This window comes from Lygodium microphyllum, chromosome 24 (assembly GCF_053477565.2).
Source record: "Lygodium microphyllum isolate KBCC chromosome 24, Lygodium_microphyllum_v1.1.10, whole genome shotgun sequence".
In the NCBI taxonomy this organism is placed as follows: domain Eukaryota; kingdom Viridiplantae; phylum Streptophyta; class Polypodiopsida; order Schizaeales; family Lygodiaceae; genus Lygodium; species Lygodium microphyllum.
Window position 1 is genome coordinate 32,783,672 of NC_141158.1, and position 26,852 is coordinate 32,810,523.

The 26,852-nt window shown below is 38.2% G+C and overlaps 1 protein-coding gene and 1 long non-coding RNA gene across 8 annotated transcripts in view; one reads left to right on the forward strand and one right to left on the reverse strand.

Moving 5' to 3' along the window:
* Positions 1 to 10,847: 10,847 nt before the first annotated feature.
* The window catches only part of LOC148014962 (serine/threonine-protein kinase BLUS1-like), a 122,991-nt gene continuing 106,986 nt past the window's right edge, over positions 10,848 to 26,852 (reverse strand). For 2 of the 7 annotated variants that reach the window (XM_087665851.1, XM_087665850.1), the window contains exons 18-21: positions 11,461 to 11,510; positions 11,278 to 11,333; positions 11,120 to 11,171; positions 10,890 to 11,024 (exon numbers count right to left, since the gene is read on the reverse strand). In XM_087665851.1, the coding sequence (XP_087521977.1) occupies positions 10,941 to 11,024; positions 11,120 to 11,171; positions 11,278 to 11,333; positions 11,461 to 11,510 (242 nt within the window). In that variant the 3' untranslated portion in view covers positions 10,890 to 10,940. Of the gene's footprint in view, positions 11,025 to 11,067; positions 11,172 to 11,277; positions 11,334 to 11,440; positions 11,511 to 13,561; positions 13,817 to 26,852 lie in introns of those variants that run through there. The other 5 variants (XM_087665853.1, XM_087665852.1, XR_015688431.1 and 2 more) reach the window with 5 other exon arrangements.
* LOC148014963 (uncharacterized) overlaps positions 11,023 to 26,852 on the forward strand; it is a 108,351-nt gene continuing 92,521 nt past the window's right edge. Inside the window, exon 1 of the long non-coding RNA XR_015688433.1 lies at positions 11,023 to 11,156. This is a non-coding gene — a long non-coding RNA (uncharacterized LOC148014963). The remainder of the gene's footprint in view (positions 11,157 to 26,852) is intronic.

Below are 26,852 nucleotides of genomic sequence, written 5' to 3' on the forward strand. Positions count from 1 at the left end.
TCTTTTGACTCTCTTCTCCCTATGAAAGATACCTACGACCAAGATCCTAGTTTTAAAATTGATTATAACAAATTAGTTTCAAATAATTGGATTCCAATTGATTCATTGTCTTAAGTTGATGGATTTATGTTCTATGAAAAAAGATTATATGTAACTGTTTCATTTTGATAATTTGTTTTTCATGAAATTAATTGTCTCCCATATCAAGGTCATATAGAGGAATTATTTTTACTTTGCATACACTGATTGAAGATTTTTATTGGCTACACATGGGATCTTATGTATCTAACCTTGTATCTGAATGTTTAATTTGCCAAAGGGTTAAACGACACCATGGTAAACAATATGGTTTATTAATGCCTTTACCAATTTCAAAATGACCATGGGAACAGATCTCAATGGATTTTATCACTAGTTTGCCTAACACTAAAGCTAATCATGATATCATTTTTACTATTGTTAATAGGTTTAGCAAACAAGCATATTTCATTCCATGCAAGAAAATGTTAACTGCATCTCAAGCTACTTAATTATTTTTGAAAACTATTTTCACTAGTCATGGTTTGCTAAAAGTTATTATTTTTGATCATGATTTTAGATTCTGCAATAATTTTCGAATTACTTTGTTTACTAATTTAGGAACAAAGATTGATTTTTCATATGTATCTCATTTTGAAACAAATACGCAAACAGAAGTTAATAATAGTATCATTTTAGATTTTTTGCATGCATATATAATTTCAAAACCATAAACATGGGATATACATTTACATTTACTTCAATTTGCATACAATAACACACCACATACAGCTACATAGAAAGCACCATTTGAAATTATTTATGAATATAGATTGCTTATACATGTTACATCATTGTTAAACAAAGTTCAAGCTGCTGATGATATTGCTAACATGCATGCTACTATTTTTATTGAAGTTAAAGATATGATTGCGAAAGCCCAGCAATTATACACAAAACAAGGCTACAAGAAAAGAAAAGCTATGAGTTTCAAAGTTGACGATTGTGTTTGGTTACATATTGAAAAGCGAAGATTACGAAGTGTTGACAAACACCTTGATGCAAAGTTAGCTTCTAGATTTTATGGACCTTTCAAAATCATCCATAAAATCAATGACAATGTTATATTTGTCTTTTTTATTAATGATAAAAAAGTGCCCATGCACCTTTTGATAGGTTCTAAGATCGACAACATTTCTATTTTCTGAGGCCATTAGGTTGCATTAGGTCCAATAGTATGGAAATGATGGCGTTTGGGTCCATAATCCTTTGGATTTTTTGCGTTAAAGTGTTCTTTTCTTGTTTCATATCGTAACAGCTGGAAACTACTTGTGCTCTTGGACCTTTTTAAGGACTATGATGACATTGCAGTAAGATGTGTTTTTATCCCATTTACGTGTTGAGAATAGTTGGAAACTACTTGTGCTCTTGAAACCTTCTTAGGAACTATGATTACATTGCAGTAAGATGTGTGTTTTTATCCCATTTAGATTCTCTTAATATTATGTTCCATTTCTTTGGTAGGCATGAAGTCCAATAGACTAATAAGAAGTAAAATAAGATTATGACATAGATGAATATATTGAGTCATTTTAGATTAGTGTGTATGGGCCAATTTGTCATGCACTAGCTTTTGAGCCTCTTTTTTAGCTTCTCAACTATAAAGTGGGTCTATTGACTTTGTTGGCCTTTATATCGATGGTAAAAACACAACTACTTGATTTTTTATTCTGATTGTCACTTGTGCTTGTCATTGAAGATATTAAATATCATCCTTCCATACATTATGAATACCTTATAGTTATATATGATGCTCTTATATACTTGTTAAGGTTTTTTTAAAGTTAATTGGAAGCTCTTAGCTTTACCATACAAATTTAGTAGCTTGTATATATTTTCTAGACTATTTTGAGTTGCACTTAAACCTCATGCAATCATTTGTAAATCTTTACCTAACAAGTTGCATGTCCCTATAGTGAATGTCCCTAAGCTGCCTTGATGAGCTAATGTTTTCATCATAATAACGAGTAGATGAGTTGCTATTGCAAATACTAGGTGATTGATTAAGTAGATTAGCAAATCCTCCATCAAATATCAATTTTTAACATGATATTCTTAATATACGACTATTATAAATGATTATTGGCATAACTTTGAACTATTAAGGCTAGTCCTTGTTGCTTTAGCCTAATTTGATACAATACATTTGCTTGGGAATTAGGTCTCCCATACTTCATGGCCTTTTTTTTTCTTCGCCTTGTACATATACCTATTGATTCACTTTACTTTGAATGTTAACAAGACCCTTCTCCAAAATGTTGAAAGAACATTCAACCTTGCCTTGATATATGTGAATTTCCTACTTTGTCACCAAAAGATCCATTCATTGGATTTCCAAGATGTTTTGAGGTTGAACTCCTCATTAATGAGGTTTCACATGGTAACAAGGGTTATCTTGGGAGCATTGGTTGCTTAAATTAGCATAATGTACATAAGTATCACTTTTAAGGCTCTCTTCATATATATTATAATCTTCCATGTGACTTAAAGCTTGTCATTAAGAACCTCTACAAGCTCTTGAAGGTTGAAATGAACATTTTACATTGCCTTAATATACTTGAACTTGGACGAATTTCTTGATTTGTAAAGAAAACAAAAAAAGCATATCATTATTTCTTTCCTTCATCAATTCATGCTTCATTTTGTCGGAGAATAGCCAATTTTTTTGGCTAATTTTTATCACAAATACTTTACATATGCTTTTTCTCTACCTACAATTAAAACCATCAAAAAGTTAGATTGTTGTAGGAAATGCAAATTTCTTGGAGATGAAGTATAAACTCATGAACTAGAATCACATTTCATAAGAAAAGGGAAAAAAAGTTAGACTGTTATAAGAAATAGGATGAAATCTTGTTATAAAACATGCACAATATAAATGTACCCTATTAGTTGGGGTAATTATACTTTGTATATCATGTAATAACCAAGTCTTTATTTGAAGCTAAAGATTTCAAAAAACATTTGTATGATAAGTTCCTTAACATTAGTTTCAAATACACATTGCAACAATAATAGTTTAATATGTAAATATTTATCCTAATCTATCTAGAAAAAAAGTCAACTTTATTTCATAACATTTTGAACGAGCAAATAGGTATATTTGAGAGAATATCTTACTTGTAGATCAAAGGTCTCGAGTGTGTACATGTGGCTATGTTATTTCTGTGTCTAAAGAAAAGAGTTGAGAATGAAAATGAAAGGTCATGTTGTTTGAGTGCTTGAAGAAATGAGTTGAGGATGAAAAGGAAGGGCTTACAAAGGTACTCCAATATAGAAAAAAGGGAGCCGTTTTGGCTACGAAAAGTATACAACTTTTTAACATGATTTTTTTGGGATCTAGATTATTGACTACCTTTTGAGATGTCCTATATAAAAGAGCTTGCTATTAAAAAAAAAAACATTTACAAGGACGTATTTCATTGCATTTCAAACCTACTTTTCATGAGCAAAAGTCTAGTTTTGGCAAGTTCATGCCTATTGGAAGATATCAACCATTAGAACAAGTGAAAACCTTTAGGTCTAATATCTACCTCCCAATCATTTATGGAACTTTGATGTTGAATATTGTTGAATAAATTGCTATCCAAGGTTTCAGTTCTTACAAACCTTACTTTCTTTAAAAAAATTGATATCTTGCTTTTAATTAGTAAAAATAAGGTGCTACCAACTTTGATGGTGAAATAAATCTACACAATATTTGGAGATCTATGCATGCTATGAGCTAAAAAACCATGTTTCTAAAGATAAGGATTGAAGCATCTAATTTATGTTCTTCTTCACCATTGTTTTATGAAATGTGAATATAATGGATTATATTAAATTTTCTTCTTTAGTACTTCACTTTTTATAAGACATATTGTAAGATTGAAGCATCTAATTTTGTGTCATTCTTTACTGTTGTCTTATGAAATGTAAATATGATGGCTTGAACTACTTTTCCTTCTTAATATTTCTCTTTTCATAAGACACATTGTAGGATTGAGGTATCCAATTTCGTGCCATTCTTCACCATTGTCTTATGAAATGCGAATATGGTGGCTTGTATGTAATCTTGAAACTTTATTTAGAGCTCAAATAGGTCATGTTTACAGTTTCTTGTAAGGTTTTTGGGCCTTTGGAGCTCAAATTTGGGGTTAAAATCACACAATTTTTAAGTCTAAAGTATTTTTTGGATAGATCCAAATTTGTAAACTAGTTATGGAATACTATAAATCCAAGTTATTTTTGCCATCATTAGCATTGGATTTTATTTAAAGTAATCAATAAAAATGGATAAAGACCTTGCAATTTTTTTAACTTGTCTCATAAATCATTGTTAGTATAGTAGTGGTAAAATCAAACTACTAGGAGATAAAGTATGATCCTAGATAACTATCTTAGAAGATCCATTAGGCCTTAAAGCCAACCAAACTTTTTAGGCTAAGCAATGTTATTTCAATAATTATTTGAAGGAATCCCATGGAAATGCTAAGATGTAAGTACAATGGTTCAATGGTTCTCTCATCATTTGAACTTTTGCTACTTATATAATATTATATATATTTTTATTTTTACTATTGAGGCGTTATGAATTATATCCAACCACCACAACAAGAGAAAGATGATTAAAAGATATTAAAAATGATGTTTCCCAAAGAGACAATGAGGCAATGTAGAGTGTGAAAATTTTCAAAGAAGAAGATCTATCTAAAACCACAATAAATTGAAGGCATGTTCTCAACACATCTGGCAACTAAAGTATCAAAGAAAGTTTAAAAGACTCCTAGAAAGGATGTCTCTTCTAGGAAAAGTCCTCACAAAAAGCAATAGCTTTTCTATATTGCATTGTAAATACTCATATATATAATTATGATGAAAGCAAAGAGATTTGCTTCAATATCAATACTTGAAACTTTATTGAAAGTGAAGAGAGATTTGCTTCAATATCTTTGCATTGTATACTTTTATTTTCCTCTTTTATATTTGCAAAAATTTTCAACACAATATATTTGTCATTAAAAATTTGAATCAAATATGGATCAATCTTCCATCATTTTGAAATGAATTAACCACTAGTATGGATGTGATCTAAGAGCTACGGTGCCTTGTTGGAATGTTGATTTTTTGCATCCATGGTACAGAGAGAGAGAGAGAGCAAATAAGGATGGAAAAAGATGAGAGGGAAGTTGGAAGCACCCACCTTTATTGTGATGTGAATTTAGATTTAATCGAGAGGAACAAGCCAAATAAGAAGGGAAAAAGACGAGAAGGAAGTTTGAAGCACCCAACTTTTTTATGATTTGAATTTAGATTCAATATGATTATCATGCAATCACAATCATGTCATTAATGTTAAGTGGATGAGACCCTATGAGATTAATATAAAGGCTACCATAAATAGAATACACGAGGTAAAAAGTAGATATTCAAAGTAAAAATTATAATTATAAATATTTATATCTTTTTAGCAAAAGATTTTTTGATTAAAAAATAGAAGTTTCATTACGGAGGCTTTCCTCCTATTGGTCTAGAGCAAACTCTCTCTACATCCTAAAGGGCATTTTCGAGACCTCAAAACTCTCCTAATAGATTTTAATATTTTTCTTACTCCTACAATTGTCGAGTTCGATATCTAGATTTGATTGTTGTAATGTTGTTGGTTGGTCATCATTGCTTTTCGACTTGTGGCCATGTTTTTTAACATGTCCATACTTGTCCATCTCTTTCAAATACCCTTCGGTGTAGAGGCCATTGTGCATTTTGGACATCTATGGCCATTGACGTTGGCGAGTCTTGGTTTGGCCTAAATGATGTTTTTTGGATATGCTATGTTGTCAATGCAATAGGCTTTACTATAAGCTTACATCTTTTTGAGTGAAGATATCAAATTACAATATTTGCAAAACTGTGTAAAGAAAAAACTAAACATTTTCTAGAAAATAATGGCTCCTTTGTAGGCGAATTTCAAATTAGTTTGGTGTGTGAACAAAATCCTTGTATCTATCTATACCAAAGGCCATGCTAAATGCTCAAAATTAGCATAGTCCTCTCTGCAAAAGTATTTGCAATTATTTACTACCAAATTAATATCCCATTCAGGCTTGAACACAGCTTGGATATGATAAGTCAATATCATTTTGAATAATAAATTCTAGCTTTGAGAGGGAGTGACTTTTGTAATCTAGGAGAGGCCTGGGGTTTTGGTTGAAGCTTCAACTTTATTGGGGGTTCCCTTTGATTTTTATTCACCTATTGGTGAGATTAGAGTTGGCCTTAGATTTAGTAGAGGGTCTCTTTACTTTCCCTTTTTGCATCAAATCTTCATGGGAAGATTCTTGCATAAAACTTGTTCCCTATGACATGATAAAGGCTACCACAAACTTCAAAGGTGTGCACCATAAAAGAGCAAGAGAGCACAAATAACCCATACAAAAGAGATTAAAAAAACTTGGCATTACTGTACGATGGTTGGAGCGACCCTCAAAGTTATTCATATCGTATCATCTAACTAGAGGGATTTCAATTTGCCAATATGGTGCAATGGTGTGGGTTGAAGTACCCCTAGAAGGAACATATTCACATTGTATTGAACCTCATGATAGGAGAGCACGAAGGGAAAGAAAATTAGGAAGTACCATGTAACCATATATCTTCTATATTGGTCTTAGAATATGGTTACCAATATAGAAGATATATGGTTACCAATAGAAGATACATGGAAAATAGTTGAATAAGATGTCCAAACTTGGCCTAGTGCATATATGGTTACCTTGTGAGACCCAAATAACCATATATCTTTTATATTGGTCTTAGAATGTTATCTAAATTCTCTTCTTTTTGACATTTTGGACCATTAGGCATTAATGTATTCTTGGTCTAAGGCACACTACATACTCTCATGAAGTAATGGTGCATAGGAGTTGCATGTAGTTGTCAGTTGTAGCAGCAAATAAAACTTTTCGTCTAGCATGACTAGACCACTCACAAGTCAACAAGCTCCATTTTAGTGAAAAAATCATCTTTTGAACTAGCATCTTTGCATCACGTGGCTTTTACCTTTCTAACTCACCTGTCACTAGGGGACATACACAACACATAATCTTTTTTGGACAAAAATAGATACAGTGAGTCACATGGTTTGAACTCATGCATCCCAATTACTCAACCACACCCAAATGACTTCACTATGACCTTGTTGGCCTGCAACATTTTTTAAATACTTGAGAGTGCCAATTAGTGCAAAACTTATGTACCCCATTTTGTTGTAGACGCTTACAAGTGCGAACAATAGGCTTAGTACTTTGGTATTATTAACCATAGTAGTTGTAGGGGTATTGACTTGAGTATTGTATGCAAGGTGATATGATGATAATGGTTGTCATAAGAGCTTGATATTGCCACCCTTCTTGATGCTAGCTTGCCCCATTTGAGCAAGATATTGAGAATCCCTTACCTCCTTGCTAAATATATAGCTACATTTACTTGCTAGACTCTTAAAGTTCTAGTCAAGGTTCTAGGTTTGGCACTACCCAAACATGTTATCAACATTGTTTGAGGCATTTTCACCCCATGCTATATTGGGGTCAATTCAACATTTTTTGTGTTTTTGCTTGACTAGACAACATGGCATAATGAACAATCTTTCTTTAAAATTTCTTTGTTAGGCTTTGCCTAGCAACAAGACATGATACATTATTTGTTTTCAATGTGAGCCTCCAAAATGGCACTTGTTGTAGGCAACATGTGCTTATGAATGTTAATCTTATGGATGTAATGCATGTTATAACTGTGACTTAAGATGGGTATGGTCATCACTCTTGAAATGATATGGATGTTTGAAAATGCAATTCGATATTTTTCTAACAATAATATGGCATGCAATTTGATATTGTGTAACTCGTGTACCTAAAGCATGTCATAGCTATTACTCAAGATGGGTATGTTTATCACTCTTAAAATGATATGGATGTTTGAAATGCATTTCAATATTGTGTAACTATATAATATCATATGTGATTCTTAGTAAACAAAGTTTATTGACGTGAACAAGTTAGATCTCTCTATCATAATTCCATTCCAACTTTATGTTTCCTCATCTCATTGTTGATTGGAGTTCAAACTTGTCTTTAGAACATAGTGGCTCTTTGGGTGGTATGTGCTTAATGTTGATTGTCCCATACAATTGGAGTCCTTCTCACTATCGATTCATCTTACCAACTCTAGGAACATAAAAGATCAACCAATCAATTGAAATTTCACATACTCCTAGAATTGTTTCATAGGATGCAAGACAATCTTGCCCCTAGTTGGATAGGATGTCCAAAATTGGCATATTGTATATGTTGATGCATTGAACTTGGCAAGCACTGCTTTGTGATCACTCTATTTGAAGCAAAGAAACTTCATATGCTTAGAGGGTACCATGATCTATGGGCAATAATTTTAGATTTTTTGCTTGTTTGGAAATCCTTACCTTCACTTGGAATACCCTTGCAAGATTGGAAAATATTAGTAGGTAGCACTTGGAGTAAGCATTTGCAAATAAGATATATCATTTTCTTATCAAGGATTATGTATGGTTAACTAGATAAGGGTAGTTCTTTATGAGATCTTGCTAGGGTAGAGCTAGGTGGAAATCTATAGATGGTGTATTGGCCCCATACAATTCCTTTCAAATACAAAGTGTTCACTTAGAGAATGTTGGTGGGTGGTCTTTCACTAGTTGTAGCTCTCTTCAGACACACTGCTTCAGTAACTCCTACTTTTCTTATACTATAGTTGAGGAGAAATCTCATAATAGGTTTTTGGCTTGCCTGATCACTCTACATATTCTCTCGTCTCCAATTCATCATTTAGTTGCAAAAAGCTTTATGCATCCAAATGACAAGGTTTTGGAAAACTAGAAATTCACAAGATTTGTGCAACCATATATACTAGTGGTATTCCACTTTCTACACTGTTGGGGATGTTGGCATAATTGGACTTCCACATGTACTAGTAGTCTTCCACTTTTTAAGCTTTTGTGCATTTTAACATAATTAGATTATCTGCAACGCTTTCATTTTTTATTCATGTTATGGTGTGTACAAATATGTCACTGTTAGTGTGGTCTCCTTCAATGATAGTTGAGCACCATCAAGCATGCAGTTCTTCTTATAGGGGATGATTTAACTCCCTAGTGTGCTACCATCTCTTCAATTATTTAATGTGATACTTCACATACATGAAGGTAAAGATTAAGTGATCCTCATGATGTCTTGAGTGTTAATAGGTGTACTAATCTTTTGTCCATGAAGACCAACAATTAGAAAATGGGACAAAATCTTACCGAAAACCCTTATTTGGGGTGAGTTTCTAATCAAAATGTCAATTTTTAAATATGCTAGAGCTATTTCAAAACTTTTTGTGCTAAAAAAATTAGCCTTGACACAAAAGAACCTCCAATGTAGCTACCCATTATGTGTGAAAGAAAGAAGAGAGAACACAAGCATTACATGTAGAAGAGAGAACAATGGGAGATCACATTTGATACCATGCAACTAACCAATTGGCCTAAGTTGTGAACACTATGAAAGAGGAAGGACGACTATGCGAGAAGATGCTCTAGAAGCTGTCTCGACCGATCTAAGTGTTGCCTTGTAATGGGAATTCTAGTACAAGATTCAATTAAACACTTCTAAGTACATTCTCACTAAGCAACAAGAAATCTATAGAGAAATAACCCTCCAAGCTTGCACACCCCCTACCAGTTCCTAGATTAAGAAAAGAGCTAAAAAGAGTTTGTTATGTGAGAAAAAACATGGTATGTAGTCTTCTTTAGAGAAAGTAGAGCATATTTCATAGATCTCTATTATTTTTTAGCTAAAATTTACGAAGTGTGTCATGTTTTGGTAGTTCTAATGATTCTATTTATTACTAACAAAAGCAATCAAAAGATATGATAAAAATAGAATAAAGTTAATATTGAAGATTTTGGGAATTGAAAGATCGAATTACAATATTCTTTTTGGCATCCATAATATTTTCATCTAAGCTCTCTAAATTCTCCTTCTTGATATTCTCTTTAAGTTATTTTCTCTACACATTATTTGCACTTTCATTATTTTACACGGCCACAAGGTGTACTCATTCCATAAAGTCTTGCATAATCAATAACAAAAGTGCATATAGTTTAACTTGGAAGCCCAAAACCTTTACCATAAACGATTAGGTTACCATATTGCCATCGATAAAGCACTCCCATGAGATGTAAAAAGCGAAATAAGAGTACATATTAAGTTGAATGCATGATGACCAAAAGGCCTAAGGTTCAACTCCTACATTCCAGACACTCATTTAGTATATGTTGAATAAAAGGGAGATTTAAATCCAAGTTAATAGGCTAATAAAACAAATAGCTTACCACTAGGGTAGCCACTCGATTACAAAGGAAGGAAGGAGAGAGAGAGAGAGAGAGAGAGAGAGATCGCTTTCACAAGACATATTAGCACACGATTGCATGCATGAATTGTTGTGGACGTATAAGTATATTTAATATAAACAACGCTCCAGAGTTTGGTGTAATAGTAACATTAAACAGATGTGGGAGGAGATCCACTTCAGACAGACAGATATGCGAGTGGACATAATATCAAACAGATATGGGGGTGGACATACTTAGTCAGATAGATATGAAGAATCCATCGCTTGATGCAGAAGAAGTGGCAAGTACCCCAACTATTGGTACAACAGCAATGTACAAACGCTAATTCAGAATGGCTTTCATGAGAGAATTTTGGCCTCATGTTACAGTATTTCCAATGGAAGCTCTTCATATCCTTCGTCATCATCTAAGCAATCACTCTTGGTTTTATTGCTCATAAATTCAACAGAAGAATTATTTACAGGTACCCTTTTTCTGCCTCCTCTCTCCTTATCCTTTCTTCCTCCTGCTTGTTGCAGATAGCATTCAATTGCCGTTCAAGCTACAGACATGAAGTCAGGCAATCAACTATATGCAATCCTCACCCGTGAATTTATCGTTCAATCATTGGATCGACTATATGCTTGCATTCCATACCTGCACATTTCTTAGCTTCAGCGACGCCACCTCGTCGGTAAGACTTGTAATTCTGCATAAAGACCCCCTTTTAGATAGACACATGCCCGTGTGTGTGTGTAGGAGAAGCTAAAATGGACCAGATAAATTTATCACATCCATCCAAAAGAGTAACCTACTTGTTTTGTAAATCTTGGACTAGATCAAGATTGAAGCTTTGAATGGATGTGACGGTCTACAAAGAAGTTAATGCAGAAGCAATGTCAACCTCATATACTGAAAATCTGGGTTGTTTGATGAATTTACTTGGCTATGACATAGCAATGAAGTCCATGTACATACAGTAGAAAAATGTATTTTACCGGAATAAATCCTTCCCCACGTGCCTTGTTCTGGTTAGAATCTAAGGGCACTGCATTAGACCCACACAGTCAATTAGTAATGGAAAGAGGGAAGAAAACAGCTGGTTCCATGTTTCTTTCATCCATCATTCAGCTTGAATCTTAAACTGCCATGTGATCTTCAATGATCAAGGATGTGCACAAAGATGGGCTTCTAGAAAGTGACTTGATTGCTCTCATTAAAGAACACTTGTCTTTATACACATAACATAAGCATTACAATCCAAACCTTATTGAGCCTTTTGTTCCAACAGACCATATGAGCATAAGATTACCCATATGAACATAGTCTTATGTTCATAAGTTTGGATTGTTCATATAGTCTTATTGAGCCTTTTGTTCCAACAGACCATATGAACACAAGATTACCCAAACTTGGATTGTTCATATGGTCTGTTGGAACAACCCAATCTTATGTTCATATGGTCAGAAAAAAAGATGCACAGTCGTAATCACCCAATCTATCATCATTTCTCCAAAATACACCAGATATTCCTGAAATATAGCTGTTATCTGTAATTGAAGTCTTTGTAAAACGCTGTGGTATGAGCGTGCATCTGTAGTACCTTAGAGTCTCCTCTAGGCCAGCATTTTTTGACTACAAGTGGTCAATTGTCTCCTATAGGAAGAGTACATTGAGCCATCACTGAAGAAATCCTCTAAGAGGGACCAAGTTTTCCATTTCCCTTTTAAGATTATTGTACAATTGTGCCCTTAAAAAAGGTTTCCTTGCCACTTGGTTAGTGGATACTATAGCATTCTTACAGCAGGTGACAATACAAATTCCGCATAACTATTGCTAGTCAAGCTTTACAGATCGGTAATTGAGCATAAGTTGAACTAGTGGGCAGATCAACACCAGCATTGGGCACCTGGACAACCTAAGTTTAGGAGAGGATATTCTAATTTGGATTACATTTTCACACTTTGAGCCATCGTGGAGGAGGGTGGAGCTCATGGGAGGCTGATACAGCAACTAAAGGACATGGAGGTACTAGAGGAGATGAGATGGGGGATCTTGGCCTTGTATGAGCCGGCAGGTCCGACCCCCTAGAGGGATGTCAAAGGAGGTCATTCAGCACATTGAGTCAAACAAGGTTTCCCACTATCACCTACACTCTTTGGGATATAGATTGATGAGATCTCTAGTTACTTCGATGGGCTAGGATAGCTGGGAGCCAGTCTTGGAGGAGTACTGATTTCCCTTTTGCTCCACATTGACGGCATGACACTCATCTCATACTTACTAGAGGTGTTGGAGAGCCACTTGGATGCATTGTAGACCTGCTGGGACTGAGACCTCACAATGAGCCTTGGGAAGACCAAGGTAATAGCGTTTCAAGACCTCCAAACAGTGGGCAACAAACTATGAGAAGAGCAACCAATTGTAGACTGACTTTGGGATTTGCCATGTAAAAAATTACATGATGCAGTGAACAGATCTGAGCAAAGAATACAGAGTATGCAGCAAATTAGAGAAGAACTGAGATTTCAATGTGCCACCATGAACCCTGAATGGTGGTATTGCGATGCACAAGTCCTCAGTCTTCCAGAAAGAAATGGGTAACAAAGACCAGAGGGTGATGATCGGTGCACATAGCGCAAAAAAGTGACCAATGAAAAGTCACCATACGAGTCTCAGCATCCAGAATAGCTCCAAGAAATCCAAGAAATACCCGCATGCAGGGAGTCCTTTTTCCATAGCATGAAATGGATGTGCTTGGTAAGATCATTCAAGGTCATGGTAGTCCAGGGCAGAAGTGGCAAAAACAAGCAAGCATAGGTAACATGATAGTCTGTGCAACTTTGAGACAAACATGGAATGGCCAGGCTTGAGATTTCCAATAAACAAACTTAGCCTTCAATTTGTGTGAAATCCATTCCAACAAGTGTTTTGGCTGAACATCAAGACACAAAGGATACCCTAAATGCTTGGTGATAGTGCCTCAGGGTATTACCATGTCCTGCCATCCCAACTTCTGCGAGTCTGATTCAATACAGCTGAGAAGGGAGGATTTTGAGGCATCAACATGGAGGCCAGAAGCATGCCCAAACATGTTCCAAACATCCAATGCCTTGGGGAGATCGTCTCTTTTTGCTTTCAGGATTATGAAAGTATCATTAGCAAATGACTAGGCAACAAAGTGTTGACCAAAGGAAGGGATAAAACAGCCAATTGTCTAGTATCCACCAAGTGGGATAACATGGTGAGGATTGACTGGGTTGCTAGGGCAAAAAACAGTGGACTCGAAGGACAGCCTTGTCTGAATGAGTGCGCAAGAGCGAAGGGATTAGTGACACCACCATTCTGCATAACCTGCGAAAAAGCATAATTATTATTAGTGTATATCAATGAGACATACGCAGTCCAAAGCCCATTGCATGCATAAGTTCTGCAAGAAAAGACCAGTACAAGTAGTTGAAAGATTTTTCCAAATCTAACTAAACCAAGACCACCTTTTGATTGAAATGCTTTGCGTAGTCAATACCCATCTACACATTCTACTGTTGGGAATAAAGGCCTCGTGCCTTTTAAATGTGCTCGGGTGTGAACACACCCTTAGCACTTGTACTTACACATATATATCTATCTAAAAACCTAAAGGTACACACTCGTCATTGTACTAAAAACGTGCTCACTCTCTACTCTTCTCTCTCTCACTGCGCATAGGACAGCCTGTCTCGATTTGCGTGCCTAATCGGTCCCTACAAATTGGTATTAGAGCTCAGGTGCTCAACACTCCATCAGTCTTGCAGGAGTCAATGGCAGAGTTAGAGTTGCGGGTTGGGCTGCAGGCATCGTAGGCGACAGGACTGACGAAGTCCAAGTCAACGGACAGTTGGACAGGGTGCGACAGGTTGTGAATAGGCGATGGCAGCTGACGAAACGAGCTGACCAGCGTGGCGGCAATTGGTCAGGGGTCCAGTGTGCAGGCGACCACTTGACTGTCGACCTGCAAAATGACGGGGGGGCTCCACCACTGACTCGCGCGTAACGGGCGACAAGGGGGGACTGCACGAGTGACGGACATCACGTAGCCGTACCACGGGCAGTCAACGCCCGTTTTTTCTTTAAATTGAAATCAGAAAATTTCAGTAAGATTTACTTTCCTTCTTCCGGGTGTTCACGTGAGCAAGCACAGAGCCCGAATTTGTGCAAATTTTTCTCTTAAAATTTGGGGTTTTCCCCAATTTTTGCCCGACATACACTGTAGTGTTCTCTAAACCAGAAATTGCAGACATTGAATGCACAAACCTCAGAAATTTCTTTTTGGGGATTCTCAAATGCAAGTGAGATTTTTCTTGGATGAGTCAATTTCACTGAAATCTGTGCAATCTTGGCCATAAAATTCGGGGCTTTTCCCAAATTTGGGGATTGTGATTCAGGACAAGCGAATTTGTCTCAGAAATTGCAGGAATTTGTGACATTTTGTCCCCGACATTTGGGGCTTTCATGTACATGCGCAAATTGGGCTGAAATTTAACCAATTTCTCAACATTGATGCACATTGGACCCCGTGCAATTTGGGGCTTTTGTAGTTTGGGCAAAATTTGTGGAATATTTGGTCATTTTATATACATGTAGGTTGAATTCCATGCAATTTGAACTTCAACACTTGGTAAAATTTGGGGGTTTTGCTGAAATTTCTCCATTTTGGCAAGATTGGCCTATCCTATGCATGATAGAGGAAATACAAATGTGTGTTTGATGCTTTGAGCACAAAATTTTGGGGCTTTTGACCGTTCGTGTCAAATTTTATGCCCGTAGGTACATGTACAACAGAAATTGCAACTGAAATTTTGGGATTCCTCACGTAATGTGATGCACATGCCCTTGGAATAGCTGTAATCAGTTGGATAATGCTGTAGCACATGGTTTGGTGCTTCTGAAAATTTAATTACAGATTTGAAATCTGTGCTTTTGCGTAGTCATTTATTGCTGATTGGTACTTGTTTGTACCTTGGTCACTTGGGTGACAATTTGGGCTTGCATTTGCTGGTTTTTTTTTTTGGTCACATTTGGGCTGAAAATCATGGCTGGCAGCAATGACAGCAGTAATATGATGCACATAAAGAAGCTTGAAGGCGCACACAATTTTGTAGTTTGGCAAAAACAGTGCTACAATATCCTGTTACAAAAGAAGCAGGCAAAGCCCGATGAAAACCAAAGGGGCAAAGCCCATGGACATGGAACATGACGATTGGGATGAGTTAAATGAGCTTGCACGCTCAACCATAGAGCTATCGATTTCTGATGCCTTGCTCTTCAACATTGAAGGTTTGGATTTTGCATATGCTCTATGGACTAGACTAGAAGAATTGTATGCATAGAAGAGTGCTGCAAGCAAAGTGTATTGGTTGAAAAAGCTTATGGATGCGTATGAAAGAGGGTATAGCAATGTCTACTCACTTGAGTGAGTTTAACTCCATTTTCAGCCAGCTAGTTGCCTTGAAGTTCATGATTGATAAGGAATTTAAGGCTACTTTCTTGCTTTACACTCTACCAGAGAGTTGGGATACATTCAGGACTGCTATGAGCAATTCTAATGTAATCCTTTTGTATGCTGATGTTGAGAGTGCTCTACTTATGGAAGAGATGAATCAATAGAACAATGCATCCAGTAAGTCTTCCAGTGCTTTGCATACTAGGGACAGATCACAGCAAAAGGGCAAATATGATGGCAAGGGACGCAGTAAATCACGTGGCAAAGATGTTGAATGCCATCATTGTGGCAAGAAGGGTCACTTTAAACGTGATTGCTACAAATGGAAGAAAGAGAAAGGAAAAGGCAAGAAGACAGATGATGATTGCTACACGTCTTGACATTGCCTTCGCAGTGGGAGTGGTTAGGAGATACAGATGATGATATGCATACCTGGATTCTTGATTCAAGTGCTTCCTTTCATGTCACCTCTCATCGTGAGTGGTTTTCTACCTATACACGGGGCCGACATGGTGTTGTTCATCTTGGGGACAACTATGTATGTGAGATTGCAGGTATTGACAGTGTGCAGTTACAGTTTCAGCATGGCTTTGTCTTTACACTCCAGCATGTATGGCATGTACCTCAACTCAAGAAGAGCTTGATTAGCATAGGGCAGCTAGATGATGATGTTTTTCATACCACCTTTGGTGATGGAAAATGGAAGATATGTAAGGGATCTAGGGTTATTGCCAGAGGTTGCAAGAGTGATACTTTGTATCCACTTCATGTATCTAGTGTGTGTGACCATGTTGCCGTGATTGAGCAGCCAAGCGTTTCTTTGTGGCATGGCCGGTTGGGACACATGAGTCAAACAGGAATGAAAGTGCTTTCTCGTTTGGGTTACATGCCTTGTCTTCGTTTTGCTGATTTTGAGCATTGTGATCATTGCATTTATAGCAAACATGTATAGACGTCACATAAAAAGTCTCTTTCTTTGAAATCTTCTCCTCTAGAGTTAGTACATTCGGATGTATGTCAAATGCCAGGATTATCTTTAGGGAGAAAGAAATATTTTGTTATCTTTGTTGATGATGCTACACGGAAGGTATGGGTTTATCCCATTTATAGCAAGGATAAAGTGCTTGATAAATTTAAAAAATTCTTGGCATTGGCTGAAAATCAGATAGATAAGTCACTTAAGTGTCTTTGCTCTGACAATGGTGGGGAATATGTGTCCAAGGCCTTTTAGGCATTTTGTGACAGCAAAGGGATAAAAAGGGAGCTCACTGCCCCTCATAATCCGCCCCAAAATGAAGTTGCAAAGCGTATGAATCGGACCATACAGGATAAGGTCCGTACAATGCTGTCTCATGCTGCATTACCCCATGGTTTTTGAACAGAGGCTGTTATGACATCCGTTCACTTAATTAATCGGTCACCAAATACATCTTTGGAGGGGGGAGTTCCCTAAGAAGCGTGGTTGGGCAAGCCACCTTCATATGCTCATCTGAAAGTGTTTGGCTGCGAGGCTTTTGTACACATTCGTAACGAGGGTGAAATGGGATATAGATTGTGGGATCTCGAGAAAAGGAAAGTAGTACGCAGCAATGAAGTTATCTTCCGGGAAGATCACATGCACAAACAGCCCGAAAAGATTGAGGAGATCTGTAGGGTTGTATTCCCGGAAGAAATACATTTTGGAGAGCAAAATGTGCCTACTGTACAGCAGCAAATACCTGTTGTAAATGAGCCTGTAAATGCAGGAAATGATCAGCAAGCTATTGCCCATGAAAATGAGCCATTACATGTGTAGGAATAGCCAGGACAACAAGCTGTTAATGTTGATTTACAAGTTGAAATGCCAGGACAGCATATTGAAAATGGAAATTTGCAAGAACAGTCAGCAAACAATGATCAGCGGGTTAGGAGATCGTCTAGGGCTACTAGACAACCTGACAGATTTGTTCCGGGTGCAATTAATGTGGCTGATTAAGTCATATTGACAGATTGCGGTGAACCGTCTTGCTTCAAGGAAGCAATGGATAGACAAGAAAGCAAGAAATGGTATAAAGCTATGCTGTCAGAGATGGAATCTTTTGAAAAAAATGGCACTTGGGACTTGGTGCAGTTGCCTAAAGGACAGAAAACCCTTCCATGCAAATGGGTTTACAAGATGAAGGTCACTTCTGGTTCCTCACCAAAGTACAAAGCAAGATTGGTTGCAAAGGGGTACAAGCAGGAGCATGGAATTGACTTTGATGAGATTTTCTCTCTTATGGTCAAGATGACTACATTGAGAACCATTTTGGACTTGGTTGCAGTTGAGGATATGGAGCTCATACAGATGGATGTAAAGACTGCATTTTTACATGGTGATCTGCATGAAGACATATATATGCAGTAGCCTGAAGGGTTTGTTGAACAAGGGAAGGAAAAACTGGTATGTAAACTCAAAAGGAGTTTGTATGGGTTGAAACAAGTGCCAAGAGAATGGTATCATAGGTTTGATACATTCATGCAATCCCAAGGTTTTCATAGAAGTTAAGTAGATCATTGCTTGTACACCAAGAAGGCAATAGATGGCAGTCTGATTATCTTGGTTTTGTATATTGATGTCATACTGATTGCTGGCAGGGATACTCATGCCTTGGATTCATTGAAGCAAAGTCTTCATGGCAGCTTTGACATGAAGGATCTTGGTGATGCAAATCACATTCTTGGCATGCAAATACTCAGAGATAGATCGAAAGGCTTACTCTATCTATTTCAGCAGGAGTATATCTCCAAAGTTTTGGAGCGTTTCAATATGGAGGGGGAGAAAACAATTGGGGTTCCATTGCCTCCATATGTGAAACTTAGTGCAGAGGACAATCCTATATCTGATGATGAGAAGGCTGAAATGGCCAAGATACCATATGCTTCAGCTGTTGGTAGTTTGATGTATGTTATGGTTGCTACACGTCCTGGCATTGCCTCTTGCAGTGGGAGTGGTTAGTAGATACATGGCAACTTTGGCAAGAAGCAATGGGATGTAGTGAAAGGTATTATGAGATACCTCAAAGGCACAAAGGAGTTGTGCATATGCTTTGAAAAGCAGAAGGCATTTGTTGTTGGCTTTACAGATGCAGACTATACTGGTCATGCGAACTGCAGGAAGTCCACTTCTGGATATGTATTTACTTTCACAGGAGGAGCAGTCTCTTGGATCTCGAGGTTACAAAAGTGTGTTGCATTATCTACTACAGAGGCAAAGTATGTGGCCGCCACTGAGGCGTGCAAGGAGGCTTTATGGCTTTCATGTTTGGTGGGAGAGCTTGGCATCACAAAGTTACTTGTTCTCAATTGTGATAGTCAGAGTGCTATCATGCTAGCATGGAATCCTGTCTTTCATGCAAAGACAAAGCACATATAGGTGAAGTACGACTTCCTTAGAGATGTACTTGACAGCAAAAGCATTGAGCTTGTCAAAGTGCATACAGATGATAATCCTGCAGACCTTCTCACAAAGGGTCTTCCAGCGGAGCGGTTTGCTCATTGCCGAGAGATGATGGGAGTTGGATAGATATATGTATTTCAGCTTTTTACATACCTAGACTTAGCTGATTCTTTTCTCCTCTTAAGGCACATTGCCTTTAGGTGGGAGGTTGTTGGGAATAAAGGCCTCGTGCCTTCTAAATGTGCTCGGGTGTGAACACACCCTTAGCACTTGTACTTACACATATATATCTATCTAAAAACCTAAAGGTACACACTCGTCATTGTACCTAAAAACGTACTCTCTCTACTCTTCTCTCTCTCACTCTCTCTAGCTCTCACTGTGCATAGGATAGTCTATCTCGATTTGCGTGCCTAATCGGTCCCTACATCTACACATTGTGCAAGATATTTTTGCCCTTGATGAATCAATACTGACAGGGATGTACCATGCCAAGGAGATGCTTATGGAGACGATTAGCCATTACTTTCGAAATTTTTTTATACATGGATCCCATCAAAGAGACTAGTCTCTAATGCTTCAACATTGATGGGGAAGGGACTTTCGGAATCAATTTGATAACACCTTCCTTTCTTGATGTAGACATGATCCCGATCTCCCAAACTTGCCGACTCATGGCTGCGAGGGGTTTCGCCAAACACGTAGCATAAGCCTCAAAAATTTGTTAGTGAGACCATCTTAACTAGGACTTTTATCCATGGGTAGTTGTAACAAGACATCCATAACCTCCCCCTCACAGATATCAGCATCTAGGGCAGCCTAAATGTCTCGCGAAACCTAATCCTTAACCAAGGCATAAAGACCTGAACGGCGTGGGAAATTTGCTCAAAAGGTGCCTCTTAACCAAGAAGTTCCTGAAAATAGCTTTTGGATACATACACAATGGTTTGTGGATCTATAACCATTCAGCCTTCTACTTGCTAAAGTTTAACCATGTTTTCTTGGGTAGGAGATGCATGCAAGCTTCGAAAGAATTATAAGACTATCAAGAATTATCTTGCAAATTCTCAGTCAAGGTTTGCAATTTAGCATGTTGATAAGATCTCAATTGAAATTATTAATCAAGTAGCAAGGAACGAATTGAGGCTAGTAGTTCCTCTATAGCTTGCCAATGCTGCTTACAAAGAGAAGCATGATGAATGCCATACTCTCAAGCAACCCTTTGCACATTATAAATCTATTGCTCAAAAGATTGACTAACTTTAGATGGGAAGTCAAAGCAAGAATTTGTCAAACAATCATCCCATACAACCATCAAAAACCTTATATTTTAGGTAGGACGAATTGAAGCGTAATGGTAGCTTGTTTAGAATTTGAGCAAAAGGAGCAATGGGTTGTGCAAGCATCTCAAGCTGCAGAGCAAAGTGATTTGATAGTGCATATTGTTGCAACACTCATCTCCAAAAATTTTGATAAAAAAGCATTCGCCTCTCTCTCTCTCTCTCTCTCTCACACACACACACACACACAATAGATAGATTACTATTGATTGGTGTTCGGCCTGTGCCTTGCCCCCTTCTAGGCACCATATTTCTAATTGTAATTGTTTCTTTTGTACTACCACTATGGAATTTGCTCCTTGTCTTGTGCCCGTGCCCTTCTAGGTGCCATATTTCTCATGGCAATTATTTCTTTTGTACTACTAGTGTGGAATCTTTCTGCCATAGATTTATTTTGCACCCATCAGCCCAAATATTTGGTTCCCCCTCTTTGAAGTTTGGAGAGTTGTGGTGGGACCTTTGCTTTGTTACTATGATTGGATCTTTGGTGAGGTAAAATATTGCAGTAAATGCAAGATATGTTGGCCACCAACAAAAAGGATAGAGGATGGATGGTGATGACTCTTGGGGAAGAGAACTACGAAGGGAAGGTTGGAAATAGATGCCAAATGGGTATAGACTATGCCAGGTAGCTTTGGCTAAGATGTCCTCCATGAAAGGGGTGTGCAATGAAGCTCTGGCACTTGAAACTTGCAAAACGAGATTGGAATGAGTGGAAGGGCAAGCTGTCTATTTATAGAAAGTTCGGGGCCTCCCAAATTAGGGTTACATGTGAGACACTAAAACTCACTCGAACCGATCCTGGTTTAAAAGAATGGTTAAAGTTTGTTAATTAACTTGAGTTTTGGGGCTGTTTAATGAAAGCTAATGGTAATGTAGCACAATACCACACTCCATTACAACCACCCACACCATCTTCTACTTCACACATGAGCTTCGTGACATCTATACACATCATGTTATGAGGGACTATTGAAACCAGGCTTCCTTTTTGGATAGGGTGGTAAAACTTCATCAAGCACTTAATTACAACCATTAATAACTGAGCATAAACTGAAATGCACACATTACCTTAACAATCTTGGACAATAGACACTGGGTTGGTCCCAAAACTAGCACCCCTTTCGGTATTTCTTTAACTTTGATTTCTAATGAACAATGTACAAGTTGAGATTCCACAATCTCCTTTGTTGATCCAAAATTCCCTTGTTGTACATACAATTAGCAAGCAATTTGGGCCAATTGCCCCTTGATTTTCACCCAAGACTTCAACAAATGGAACCACCAACTAGCCAAATGCTGCCTCAATTTACAATGGATGGGCTAGTATTTGAAATCCCTATCAACTTCATGAATTTCAAGTGTTGATTTCAGTGTATGATGCCTTCTCTTGTTGGCACGAGTCCCAAGGTGACTGTCAAACTCTGATTTCTGTAAAAATTTAGGGTTTATAGCAAAAATCTTCATGTTGACCACCAAATCTGGCTGAGATCTGCTGGGTTGAGAAGTGTAGAGATCTTTGGAGAAAATAATTGGAGAAGGTAAGAGAAAGCCAAGGTTTAATGCAGTCACCTACTACCAAGTACCTCCAAAATGTTGTCACTTGATCAGCAATGCCAATGCTGTTGCCAGCCCCTGGAAGTTGTTCTCTGATAAAAAAATGGACCAGCTGCTCCCTCTCTCTCCCCCCCCCGGTTGAAAACTAGCTGAATGGCTGAGACCCAGCTGTGAAAGTGTGCAACGGAAGAGAGACACAAACACAGAGAGAGGTAGAAAGAGAGAGAAAGAGGAAGTAGAAGATGAGGAAAGAATGCTACACTAACTGAAGAAGACTGTTGATACAATGACGATGGACTAACCAGTCCCTACACGCAACCCACAGGGTAAGAGAGGGCACCAGATTAGACTGATGATGATGATAGCACTGAAGACAGAGGAAGATGATGGAGCCGGGGTGTGCACCTGCTAGAAGGAAGGAAGATGACCTGATGATAATGAAGAGTGGAGAGAGGTAGGCTATAAATAGCCAATAATCCCCAAATCTAGCCGACCTGTCCCAAAAGGATGCCAAAAAGCTGGCCAACCAGCATTTAATGCTGATTGTGCTGATAAAAAATGCTAGAAAAATACAAGTAGCACAAAAAAAATCCTGGAAGGCAAGGACAATGTTCAATAGGCAAGGACAACTCAGGAAATGCAGAAATTGCACAAGAAAAGCACATTGGAATTCGACAATCGAAGAAAATGTATAGGAATGCACACAAATAGCCACTCTAGAATGAGTAGCCTCCCCCATCAAAACACATGATAGACCAGCTCCAAAAGTCCTCGTCTGACGACTCAGATGATGAGGCTCAAAGGAAGGAGATGACAAGGCATGACAAACATGACTACTAATAAATACCCGTCTCAGATCTTGGATGTGGTAGAAGACTAAGGAGGAAACGGATCCTAGGGCGACAAGAGGAATGCCTGTGTTGATAAAACTGTTGATGAAGATTGCTGATGAAGAAGCTCCTCACGATCCTAGGAAGCCCCCTCTGCAACACTAGGGGCTAGGAAATCCACAGTCACATCACTGAGATCGTCCCCCTCATAAAGGGGTGGGGATACGAGGGAACCACCTCTTTGGATGGGGGATGGGAAGAAAACTATGGAAAAGATGGCGCACAAGCTAGAACGGATGTAGCAATAGCCAATAGCCTCGAAGGACCCTGCATTAGGAAAGGGGAATGGAGCCTATAAAGGCCACTCTTCCCCCAACTTTTTGCGATAACAGCTCTTGTAGTAGAATCCTCAATACAAACGGTCTGCTCGGTGAAGACAACCCGGATACCAAGCCTAGTAAGGCCATAAATTGAGAGGAGTGGAAAGCCCAAGTCCGGAACATAAAGGGCTTGTGAAAGGGAGCTTGACGCGTAGTCGGGATATAAAGGCGAAGTGCCAACACCACAAATAGGTACCGAAACAATGTCACCAATAGTGGATAGAACCCTCAAAAGGGCATAGACCTTGCGACAAATCACCTCGTGGAGTCATATGACTAGAAACTTTGTTGAGCTAAAAATGCATTAGCTTCACTTAAACAGCCCCAAAACATGGTTAATTAAGGAAGAAACCTTGTTTATTTAAAAGAAACGCATTCCTAGAGAGTGTTTGTATTCCATAACCACAAACCCAAACTTTCTATAAATAGGCATGTTGCCCTCCATTCAGCCTTGATCTCATTTTTGAAAGTTTCAAGTGTTTTCAGCTTGTTGCCCACACCCCATTCATGGAGGACATTGCAGTCCAAGCTGTCCATTGCAGTCTTCACTCATCTGGCACTTGTTTCCAGCCCTCTGTCACATTAGTTTGTTGCTATTTCCAACCAGGTGAATGCTGTTGTCCGTCATCCAACTGTCGTACAACCTACCATGTCAGCATACTACTGCGTTTACAGGCCCTAGCTGCCGCCCTGCAAAATTTCTCTTCTCTAGCTGTTGCCATCATCTCCTTAGCCTGTCACTGCTGTTTTCTTTCTTCTCCAAGCTGCATTTACTGTTTTCTCTCTCCTCACCTGTGCTTTTAGCTTGTCTCTCTCTTGCACTGTCGTTTGCATTAGATCCAATCTTCCTTGGTTGCGTTTGAGAGTATTTGACATTCGGAGGCTACTTTACTGCGATTCGGGATTCGTTCGGAGTACGACACACTCTCTAGCTCATTACCCCTGCCTTGATCCTTGAGATACAGGAGTTTGAGGTTGAGTATTCATTCACTGCATAGTGTGTTTATTGCATGAGCATTGTATATTCAATAGTCATGTCACTTCATTCATTCTCTATGTTCATTGTCTTTGAGTTACCCTAACCCTAACTGTGTTCTTCTATTAGTCTTTCTTTGTCGTACGGTGTTATTTATGTTTCTATGTTAGGATATTTCTTCACATGGTATCAGAGTCAAGTTCTCCTAAGGAAACCTAGGCCTTGACCTAAAAGCTCTACACAGGAAGTAGAAACAACAGAAGGGCAGATGACTTCGAATACTATTTTTGCACTACTTCTCACATCCAAGCTAAAGCCATCGAGGAACGAGTCGAAGTGGGCCTCACAGCTTGCTTTACAAGCTCCTGATATGGCCGATGAATAGACATTGGGCTACCATGGAGTTCCACGACCTTACGAGATTACTGCAGCTAAGTACGATCTCATTTTGATACATAGAGCCTAGCAACAGATAGAAGGTAAGTCTGAATTTCACCCTTTAGATTTAGCACATCAATCTACTGACCATGCAGGAAGGGTGGAATCTCCACTTAGGACTAGCCATCCACAAGTGGAAATTGACATAGAGTACACTTCATTACCTTCATACTTATTCTCTTTGGTGCCAGATATGTCTACCATTTCAAGTTCTGTAATGATGACTTTCCTTCTCTTATTGGTATGGATGATTTTTATGATGGACGTATGCAAAACAATTTCTAGTTTATAAGTAGTGAGGAAGACATATATTTCTTTATGAACTCAAGACTAGGTAAGCAGTTGAGACAAGAAATTATGAGTACTCCTTCCCCTTCTTTTCCTTCAAACAATTTTGTTTTCAAAGGTCAAAATGGTCAAAATGATGTAGGTGCATCTTCATCATCATCATTTTAATTTAATGCATTTAATGGACAAAATGAACCCACATTATTTCCCACATCTACACCTATCACAAATCCATTTAATCTCCCTCCCATCCCACGCTCTTATTCCGTTGCCACATAATTTCAGCCTCCATTAAGTGCACCACATGTTGTATCTCATGTAGGTTCACATGTATTTTCATTCACCACACTAAGGGATTCTTCAAACTTAGGCACAACTGTTAGGACCTCATCTCTTCCTTAGCCAAGTGATGTTCCACCTTTTCCTCACACACTTAAGATCATTGCAGCATGGGTATTTCCCCCAATCTCTCCCGAGTGTGGATTAGTTGGTGCCATAGTTTGCCTCCATGGCATTACCTAGTGGACCCTGTGGTCATTATGCTATGTCCTAGCTGACATTTGGATAGGGTAAACATGACCCAATGCCGCCACCTTCACCACCACCTTATGGAAACATTTATGTTCCAATGTCTCTGCATCAATTGGCACTCATTGGACACTCACAACCTATTTCTACCTACCCACCTCTTCCCCCTCCTCCTTATTAGACACCACCACCACTATCTTATTCTCCATATCCATCTTATCCCACATTCCTGATACCTCATGGTTCTACCTCATCTTCTACCATGGATCTTGTGCAGGGGTTGAAACTCCAACCCGATCCCACACTTGTTCCTTATGAGGTCCTCAGCTCATGGAAGGCTAGAAATGTCTCCGCTATTGTTGAGCTAATGCAGGGCTTATTACTTGAGTTTCATTCTCAGCTTTAGCATTTTGGCTTAGCGTCAAAGCGATGGGCACACTTGATTGACCGCTCCATTGAATAAATCTTAACCATGAGCTCAGAATTTCAAAATCTCTGGCCAAGTTAATTTGAAAGTTAAGTTGACTGAGTATCGACATCTCCTTGCTGAATTCTCCACTACAAGGACTCCTAAGTCCTGTGACGATCAGGTCACATTGTTTCTTAACAAGCTGCCACGTTAATACTTCAATTTTGCACAACAAGCGGTTTCTTTGCCCAATTTATCCACATTCTATGAATTTGAGTGTCAGCTATTGCACTATGCATGGCTGTTCGATCAATTTCATATTAATAATCCCTCAAAGGGGGCTCTTGTTGCTCATTCTCAGAAGGGGCAGCAAGGAAAGGGCAAATAAAATCAAAATAAAAAACAAGCAGGGAAATCACAAGGAAACTCTCAATCTCAACTCAAACCTGGGTGGTAGAATGTACCTAAGAAGAATAGGTATTGTCAAAAGGTTGGCCATTTTGAGAACGAGTATCAATCAAAGGCAAGAGGCACAACACTAAAACTGAAGTCACACACCCAAGGTTGTCAGGTACGAAAGGTACAATACGGTACGGTATGATAAAATACGGTACTAATTGGTACCTTATGATTTTATAAGGTACGGTATGATATTAGTACGGCAAAAAACAAAACTTGGTTATTTTGGATTATAGTTAATAGAACAAATGTTTAGAGCTAAAATAGCAATGTCACTTGAGTTAA